Source organism: Ostrea edulis, chromosome 7 (assembly GCF_947568905.1).
Source record: "Ostrea edulis chromosome 7, xbOstEdul1.1, whole genome shotgun sequence".
NCBI classification, from domain to species: domain Eukaryota; kingdom Metazoa; phylum Mollusca; class Bivalvia; order Ostreida; family Ostreidae; genus Ostrea; species Ostrea edulis.
Window position 1 is genome coordinate 8,432,371 of NC_079170.1, and position 10,621 is coordinate 8,442,991.

Here is a 10,621-nt window from a genome sequence, read left to right on the forward strand (position 1 = left end):
GATCACAGCTACTGGACAAACATTTCTGGGATACTGCAACACTCCCTCTTCCCCGTACTCGTACATGTACACCTGTCAAAAACAAGACATGTATCAACCTTCTCCATTTCTTACTCATACATGTACACCTGTCAAAAACAAGACATGCATCAACCTTCTCCATTTCTTACATTCTACCCTTACAATACACCATTCCTTACACTCTACCCTTACAATACACCATTCCTTACACTCTACCCTTACAATACACCATTCCTTACACTCTACCCTTACAATACACCATTACTTACACTCTACCCTTACAATACACCATTCCTTACACTCTACCCTTACAATACACCATTCCTTACACTCTACCCTTACAATACACCATTACTTACACTCTACCCTTACAATGCACCATTTCTTACACTCTACCCTTACAATGCACCATTTCTTACACTCTACCCTTACAATGCACCATTTCTTACACTCTACCCCTTACATACAATCCAGCTAATCAACCCTATGGAAAACCCTTCTGTAGATAGTACAACAATTGATCTCATGTAAGGGAAATTTAGGGAAATTATCAATTTTATACTGAAATATTGTTCATTATATATTGCAAAGATAAGACACTGCACAATTTATTGTACTAAAAACAAATCCTCTCTATATACCAGTTTCAATATACTTTATCATTAACTAAATCCCTAGTCTTGGTTGTTTCTTTCTCGAGTTAAGAATAGATATATCTAATTTGAATTACAAATAACGACATATTTACCTGACTTGTCTCGAATAAGCTCAGGTGAGGTGCTGCATTATCCAATGTGTTGCTAGTCACGTGACAATCAAAATGTGGAGTAGGCTCCAGGGGGTTTTCACTCATCGATTCTGCTACAGACTTAATTCTGCCCTGTAAAAGTAAAAAGCAAGGAATGAACAGAAAATTCAGGGTCTGTTTTTATGCAAAACAAGTCCCCCCCCCCCCCCCCTTTCCTAGACCTACCCGCCCATCAGTGTAATTATCAGGTCATCCCCAAACATTTCTGTCAAACTTCATAAACATTTGATTTTCTGTCAAACTTTGTAATCATTTCTGTCAAACCTCATCATGCCAGCCTGATTTAACATGTTGCATCCACCCACACATACCCAAAAAATTCAATAAATTTGATACAATTGCACGTGGTACTCAACATCACTATCATGTTCCATTGGATTCACACTGAATCAGGAACTGCATTCACAAAAATCCCCATCTCTCAAAATGACAACATCCACAAACATCCCCATCTCTCAAAATGACAACGTCCATTTTACAACACTGAAAATCCCCAAACTAGGTATGTCCTTTTGTGGCTTATCCACATATTGGGGCAGATTTGAAATAACTGACAACCAGAGAGACCGGAGTTTTAACATTACCCGAGTTTTAACGGAATGCCATTTCAGGTTACACGACATTCCTTTGCACTCCATTTTTATCGATTGATATTCATGATGTAAAAAGGAGAAAATACAAATCTGAGTTACACAACACAGCTCTTTGGTCACCAAATTCAACAAGTTAAATCTACACTTACCTAGTTATGGACAAAGTGAAACCTATACAAACCCCCACCCACCCCAATATTTTATCTAAGATAAGGTGTCTTGAACAACTGCACTTGGTACTGCAGGCGAAACTGTCTTCACAAACTTTATGAGGAACAGAGAGGACAAACGAATTGTCTCCCCAGAAAGGGAGGGATACAATTTTAAACTTGTCTATTTTTCTGATGCATCGGTCTATCTGCATGAAAAAGTGCATCAGTCTACCTGCATGAAAAAGCTTAAATTACTGGATAATAAATGCCTGTTTACGAACCTTGATGATTTTGAATAGAATAAGATATCCAGTTTCATTTGGTTGTAGAGGAATGGGTTTGATGATGTCTGCATGTTTACATAACTGAACACCTGTAACGACAATTGCATAAATTCATCATATACCATCACAATATGTCATGCATCTTTTCAGACAAACTTTCCCCACCTCAATATACCTACCCATCATTGGATGGCCCAGACAAACTCTCACCACCTCGATTTACCTACCCATCATTGGATGGCCCAGACAAACTCTCATCACCTCGATTTACCTACCCATCATTGGATGGCCCAGACAAACTTTCACCACTTCGATTTACCTACCCATCATTGGATGGCCCAGACAAACTCTCACCACTTCGATTTACCTACCCATCATTGGATGGCCCAGACAAACTCTCATCACCTCGATTTACCTACCCATCATTGGATGGCCCAGACAAACTCTCATCACCTCGATTTACCTACCCATCATTGGATGGCCCAGACAAACTTTCACCACTTCGATTTACCTACCCATCATTGGATGGCCCAGCCAAACTCTCATCAGATTTACCTACCCATCATTGGATGGCCCAGACAAACTCTCATCAGATTTACCTACCCATCATTGGATGGCCCAGACAAACTTTCACCACCTCGATTTACCTACCTATCATTGGCTGGCCCAGACAAACTCTCACCACTTCGATTTACCTACCCATCATTGGATGGCCCAGGCACGACCTGGGATAGTTTCCGATCGGAACACCATCTCGACAGATTTTGTACAGAAGTTCCTCGTCGTCTACACACAGGAACGCAACACAGTCCCCTGCCTCTTTGTCCGAATAGCCACTGTTCCTAAGCTCTTTCCGTTTTTCTAGATACTGGAAATATATACACCAATCTAAACAATAGATTCTTAAGACTGGTTCAGAACTGCACAAGATCACCAATTGCTGTTATGCAAAAAACTAGTCGAAATAGTTAAATCTGGACTAGTGTTTACAAGGCAGAATCTAATTCTATTTCTATTCAATGTGATCAAAATGGCAGCAAAGTAATTCTGGTATCCAAAGAGGTCTCGTCACAAGGATATTACACATGTGAAATACGAAAGTCATATCACTGACCATTCAAAAGTTTTGGCCTAGGTTAAAGTTTTCCAAAACTAGATCAAACTCCAAGATAAATAGGTCAAATACTTTGGTACCGAAGGTTTTGTCACAAGGAATACAAATTTTCAAAAGGAAAGCCCTATCAATATGCATTCAAAAGTCATGGCTAATGTTCAAGTTTTTTGCAGACAGACCCAAAACTACAAATGCCCCTGAATCTCCAAAATTAACTGGTTAGAATAAAAAAACATTTAATTCATTGTAGGAGTTACTAGTTTCAAGATCACATCAAACAAATGTTGGAAATCAGATAAAATACAACAGTGTTCGAAATTAACCATAGACCAAGTCTATGTCAAATGACACTGGTCTACGCCAATTGTAATTGGAATAGACCAAATTGTCTATGCCAATTTTCTAGGTTTAAAGCGATAGAATTATCCCAAAAGTCGGCGTCTGATAAACGTTATGAAGAAAGGAGGATATTGTTAAGGAAATGGAAAGAAAGTAAATAACAATGCTTTAAATTTGTGTTGTTTTTTTTTTATCAATGTTGAGGTCTATGCCAATTCGATGAGGTCTATGTCAACTTTTTTGTTTTAACCAATTTCGAACACTGATACTACAACTGACATTAATCAGGAAAGTCCTCTGATGCAATATGTATCAAAATCGGATTTTATAACCCCTTTAATGAAAACCAAATGAATTACATTTCAAAACTTAAATCTACATGCATGTTAACTGAATAATGAGAACTTTTAAAGTTTTTACTTTACCACACTTTATCTAAGTGTGACACATCATTTATAAAGCACAATAACACATGGAAAAAAGGGCAATAAAATAAAAATCAATCAAACTTGTTTTTATTGGTCTTATCTTTATCACAGTATCATTGCAAATAAATAGCCTTTATTTGACATAAAGAAAATTATACTGGTAAAAAATAAACATAAACAGTGGAATGATTCTTGTGTTATGTTAACTGCATGACGTTAATAGATCTATTAATGAAACAACCTGAACGAAATGTGACAGGGTTTGCAATATTAGATGGCTCAAGGGTCTGGGGCTAGTATCTTATGGATTGGGGCTAGTGCTTTGTAAAAACTACCATGTGCCCTTGGGTTAGATAATGTGAATACATACCAAACTTCCTAAAATCAGACAGATTTTTCATCGTCCATTTACAGTACTGTCGAAATTTGACAGTATTCCCAGTCCAAAATTAAGATTTTCCCCTTTAAGGAAAAGAAATTTCCCGTTTTGTAAACAGAATTTTCCCTTTGATTAGGGACTTCACGTATCTAGATTAAATCACGATCTACATTTTTCCCCATGTTCCTTTCATTAAGACATTTGTCACATATATCTTTATTCTTTCTCCACGTCATCATGTCGAATAATACAAACTCATATTTGAGATCAATTCGGAAGAAAGACACAAAAGAATATATACCATAGCTAACAGAAAAAGATAGCGAGGGTTTATTCCGAGTCTGGAAACAAATAGATAGAGATCGCCATTGGTGATGGGACAGAAAAATCAGTCTGTGACAAAGAACCCTCGACAGTAGAAAGTGCACATGACCATGATGATAAGACCAAAATTAAAAATAATAATATGCATATTTCCTGTTTTATGTATTGCTGAAATGGTACTAATTTCATAGCTACTTGCTGCAGGGATCAAAATTAACTTTTTTAACTACAAGCAAATTTTAGCAAGTAGATTATATTCCAAGTTGAAAAGTTGAGCTTTTACTAGCCTTTTTCAATCGATTGTTTTTTAACGGGAATGTAAGAAAACAAGCATGTCTCTATATTAAAATATATGAAAATAAAGTGCAATGATAAAAATAAGTTTGCAAGTTCTTTCATTTACAATTTAATGAGTTATCAGACAACATATCATTGGTGCATGGTGTCATGGGTACATTTGTGCGGCGTACTCACTGTCCAAGATATCTACCACCTATTTACAACATCACGTGGTTTAAAATCTTGGAATACTGTTCATGTCAATTTAATATATAAATATATACACACACACACACACACAGATATATATATATATATTCAAAACATTGAAGATTTCTTTATTTTAAATCTAATTGAAAGACGCGCTAGAAATAACTCAAAAGTGTTTGACTACAGACATCAGAACACCTGAAGCACTGATACTAACACATTCATGTGTTGAGTAAACATCAGTTTTCGAAATCGGTTTAAAACTTGGTATAGACCACGGGTCTATGCCAAAACAAGATGACAGACCTCATCGAATTGGCATAGACTGCAACATTTTTAAAAATAGAATCACAATTTATTTTTTTTTATTTACTTATATTGTACTTCGAAAGCATATTTTCTTTCCATTTCCATTACAATATCCTCCTTTCCTCATTACATTTATCAGACGTCAACTGACCATGTAGGGGTCCTTTGGGGAAACTTTATTGCTTTAAATCTAGAAAATCAGCATAGACAATTTGGTCTATCTCAATTACAATTGGCATAGACCAGTGTCATTTGGCATAGACCAGTGTCATTTGGCATAGACTCGGCCTATGGCTAATTTTGAACACTGAAACATGGACGAGATCATCATGATTGTTATTTAAATCAGATGTCTCAGAGATGCCTGAAGTATGCTGGAAGTACTTTGACATCATTGACTAAGATGACCTTGTCCTTATTTGTTCGATGCACATTTATTTTACAACAGATTTATAATCACTCTATAAAGTGTTTCCATACACGAGACAAAATTATTATAAATTTCCTCGGCTTGTGCTGCCCATCACATTTATAAAAACATGAATATGACAGCGTTACATTCGGTTAAGGTTATTTCTCATCTTTTTTTCGAATGCGTATTATCTTTGACATCAGTTTACTTTAATAATTCGTACGTTAATTAATAGCAGTCAGCTAGGTTTGATCGCTAATAGCCAGATAGCTCAGTTGGTAGAGCATCTGACTATAGATTCAAGGGACCCAGGTTTCAATCCACGTCTGTCTGACCCGTTGCATTTCTCCCTTCCTGATACAACTGTTTAACTTTAATATCAAACTTGGAAATAAACAACTCAATCTTATACGGACAACTTAAATCACACCCATTCCTCTAACATAACTGTATATATACTTTGCGCCTGCCCTTGCTTTGTTTTCCTGCTGTTAGTTTGTTTATATTTTTAATAAACATTACCAGTTTGAGTAGATCTCTGTTGTGCACGCTTTGTACTTTGGTATATTTGAATTTTTCAGCTGAATGGGGAGTTCTGTAACTCTTCAATATCGCTGGCAAAATCTCATACTGGAACTCCCGCGAATTAATCATCAAATCAACCAATACATCTGTAAAAAGAAGTGGGGGATCAATTATATTATTATTATCATTTTAAGTCTACTTTCATTTTAGTTTTTTAATAGCCCGTTTTTCTATTGAGTAATTAACAATCTCCTCTCAAAATAAATTAAATTACCACTATCATCTCTTTTTCGCTTTGGAATGACAAATTGTGAATCAGTCTTGATCTTTGCTGCGTTGTCCATGTTTTCCGATGAGCTCGCTTTCACCTCTGCAGGCTTCCCGCCATCTTGTTTGTTGACGGTGTACGCGGAAACCAAGCCCTGTCTGGCCTCCGGGGTTTCGTCGTTTTCTTGCGTGACATCGGCCTTGGCAGTTTTTTCCTTCTTTAATTCATAAGATGTATCTTTACACTTATCGGAAACTTGCAATGTAAATGTTTCTTTTAGTCTGTCGAACAAATTTGCCATATCATTTTATCAACCATCCATCGCTTCTATCTTGACATGAGACCACGTGAAATATGAATGAAGCATTTTGATTGGTCACTGTTTAAAGAATAAATAATTCGTTCGTAGTAACGTCTGGCCTTGACTATACTAGTGGCACCTTTTTCTTATTTATATTTATAATCATTTCTTAGTTGTAATACCAAAACCAATCTTTTTTATCCATGAAAAGGCAATAGTATGTAATTCAGATTTTTATAAAAGAAGAAAATACTCTTAAAGGCCTTTTTCAGCAACATATGTGAAACTGCACGTATGCACTGTTCAAAATCAATATATGTATATTCTAGAAAGCTAGATCTAATATCAGATGAAACTGATGAAACATGGCCTAGATTTTTCTTCTAAATACATCAACTACTTGGATGAAACTATAGTTAAAGTAATTATGTATTTGGAAGGAATGATGTCTACTTTTGTACATAATTAATTAAATTTGTCTGAACGATTACAAAAAATCCCTTTATAGAGTGAGAGCTGTACAGAGAGCCTGTCATATAGATAATGATAATTAAGGATGTTTGCTACACCAGTGAAATTTGATATGGATGAAAAGTGGAGGATATGTACAACTATATTTTGAAATTGAAAACTTTCAAATTTACTTTATTTAGTCAAAAAATGCAGTTTTAGTAGAAAGCAATCTGAAAGAAAAACCCCTGCGGGATTCGAACCCGCGATCTACAATTCAGCAGTCGACGTGCTAACGTACTGAGCTACTCAGCTAGGCAAAAAACCATTTAAATTAGTAGACAAATATTGCTAATATCCATATTTTCATCCATGTTTTAAAAGGAAGTCAGTCATTATGACGATATATAGTACATCCTTAAAAGCTTATCTTTCATTTTCAGCTGCTGGAATCTAACAATTTGCTGACCTTGCTGGATTCCCGTTAAGCAGCAGGTATATATAACATAGATTCAAAAAATCAATTTTATATATAATACTATATTGTTATACATATACTGTATTTCCGGAGAGCTTAATTTGCTGTACACTGTACATACATACATACATACATACACACATATATATATATATATATATATATATATATATATATATATATATATATATATATACACGATGTACAATGACTCCTTCCTTCTTGCCCTTGCCCTAATGTCATTTTGACCTGACCTCAAGTATACACACATATACACTGTACGTCACTACATGTCTCAACAAATGTTAACTTGTTAACTGTCTGTTAGTGAGGTTGTCCTTCCCTGTGCGTGTAATGCACCTTATAGTACCCTGTTTGCGCTCTGAATATTAGAAATAAATCCATCCTATTCCGTATAGTATTCAGTTATAGAATCTGTCACTTCTATACAATCTGAATATTAGAAATAAATCCATCCTATTCCGTATAGTATTCAGTTACAGAATCTTTCACTTCTCTATACAATCTTCGTCTCCGTTATTATTCATACGAGGAGTTAACCCCCACCCCCACCCCTTATCCACTGGAATTCATCCTAGCTGTACAACGATTCTTAAATGATGTTGTCTTGAAAAGTGATTTACAGGGGCATTAGCCGTGAAGGTGATTGTAACCTTTTCCTCTCAAAATCTCTCAATGGCATAGGAATAGGTATTAATGACTTTAAAAAGCATTTATTTTGTACCAAAATGAAGAGAAACCTAATAAAACCACGTTAGATAACCGCTTTTAGTGTAGAGAAGTGTGTCAGGAAGGTTCACTGTCTTGCAAGACAATAATTATTTTTAATCACCAAAAATCCTACATTCATGTGCTTGCTTTGATGATAAAAGGTGTTTGAAATAATTAAATACTGGCGTTGTTACTGAAATATATGATACAGAGCAATTTTTATTCAATTCAATTTTTGGTGACAAAAGGACAGCTAATGCCCCTTTTTAAATTATGTACTTTAAAGCTATGGGTCCTTGTGGGCCTTAAAAGTAAATTTTCCAATGCGATGGACTCCCTTCCTGAATTCAGCCATGCTTTAGGATCTCAGATGAATGAAAACAATGTATATATATTACATATAACATCATTATATCAAGAACGTGTAGCTTATAGGAGGGGAGCACTTCAAAAGTATCTCTCTCTCTCTCTCTCTCTCTCTCTCTCTCTCTCTCTCTCTCTCTCCTAGCTGCCGTTCTCACGATGCCTATAGAAGAGAATACACACATAATATGTTATTGTAAAGGCAAAACAGTGCTATGTTAGGTATAGCTATAGGGACATCTATAAAACTTTAAATAATATACTCTTTTTCGAATTGTGAAAAAAAAACGTGGTTTTGAGAGAGAAAGAATATCAGTAAGGACTTGTCCCCTCGCCACATAACCCCACTAATCTAAATCTTTCACATTCGGTGGGTCACACTTTATATGGAGACGTAACTGTAAGGACAGATTTTTGTCCTTAGTGCACCTCTGTCCCTACAACTTCCGTCAAATGGTTAAAAATAGTTCTTACTTTACAAGTTTTATCAGCCCCAAATCTCTCTCTCTCTCTCTCTCTCTCTCTCTCTCTCTCTCTCTCTCTCTCTCTGGCGCGCGTGTTAATAAAATTACAGTATTGACGTTCACATTTCATAAGCACCTGCGGTTTGAGGGACTGATTGAAGCTAAAGAGAAAGCTCGACTGCATGAGACTACGGCTACAGGGACTATATATCGATTAAAATGACACAGCTAATCCTTCCTTTGAGTATAACAACCCCCTCCTGTTAAATATGTAAGCATATACTAGTTTATAGATACTGAAGATTTAGTTGTTTGGCGGCATTGTCCATGAACATCTGTAAGTGCAATTTTAAGCAAATTATACAATTGCAATTGAATTTTAATTAAAATCTTCAAGGTATTTAAGTGTCGTGCATACAATTTTTTAATTCCTTGAACAATGGTCTATATTCAAAAGCTCTATAGATTGTAGACCAGGTTGTAATGTGTCCAAATTCGCTCTTTAGAGAACATATTGAATAACAAGTCATTCATAAAATTAAAAGACATTGTTGAATAATATGCACAGGTACCTTTGTATGTATTTTATACCGATAGAAGGCGAATACCTAAAGCTTACAAAAAGTGCGAAACGATTACACAAATCGGAATCGACATATTCCGTAGCATGGTTTATTAATTCACCAAACATGTTGGCATACAATCACGTTAAACAATATGAGATATATGATACTACAAGCAGTTCATATACATATTTAAAACATTTTTGTTACGCGATCCTTCGTCTTTTTAGGCTTTTATATAGAAGAAAGTCCACTTGTAGTGAAAAGGTTACCTGTAGGTATCCAATAAGTTGACAATTGCTGTCCATTCTTAAAAATATGCATGGACAGTAATTGTCAACTTATTGGACAGTGCCAGGTAAACCCTATAACTTATTAGACGTCTACAGGTAGGCTGAAAATAAAAGGAAGACAATAGCTTTTTCAAAGAAATACAAATTTAATTTTAAATTCCCAACAAGAATCAACACAGATATCGGAAAAATCACTGAAACACTTAAAACGATATTTCCCCTTAGTAGAATTTTCTGCTTCAACTTTAAGATTCACACTTTAAAACAAAAATTCCATTGGCCATTATTATATCACATCAAACCCTAAATTTGAAAGACATATTTCCATACTGTATTTGAATTTCGCTGAATTCAGAGGCACATTTCGACACTTCTTCACAACGCTTTTATATGTTTTCTTTATTAGCATATCCTAATTCTGAATGACTATTTTCGCTTTCATGATTAATTTCATTTCACAAGATGGGCGTATTGGGTTCTTTTGGCTGGTGTTAATTATTTCCTCATCCAAATATTCGAAAACACAATGTTT

At 35.3% G+C, this 10,621-nt stretch overlaps 1 protein-coding gene across 1 annotated transcript in view; it reads right to left on the reverse strand.

The window, feature by feature from the left end:
- LOC125656744 (uncharacterized) overlaps nucleotides 1–6,819 on the reverse strand; it is a 42,120-nt gene extending 35,301 nt beyond the window's left edge. Inside the window, exons 1-6 of the mRNA XM_056143199.1 lie at nucleotides 6,452–6,819; nucleotides 6,175–6,323; nucleotides 2,558–2,726; nucleotides 1,856–1,947; nucleotides 770–901; nucleotides 1–72 (exon numbers count right to left, since the gene is read on the reverse strand). The exon at nucleotides 1–72 is cut by the window's left edge and continues 50 nt beyond it. Of these exons, the coding sequence (XP_055999174.1) occupies nucleotides 1–72; nucleotides 770–901; nucleotides 1,856–1,947; nucleotides 2,558–2,726; nucleotides 6,175–6,323; nucleotides 6,452–6,746 (909 nt within the window). The 5' untranslated portion in view covers nucleotides 6,747–6,819. The remainder of the gene's footprint in view (nucleotides 73–769; nucleotides 902–1,855; nucleotides 1,948–2,557; nucleotides 2,727–6,174; nucleotides 6,324–6,451) is intronic.
- Nucleotides 6,820–10,621: the final 3,802 nt, after the last annotated feature.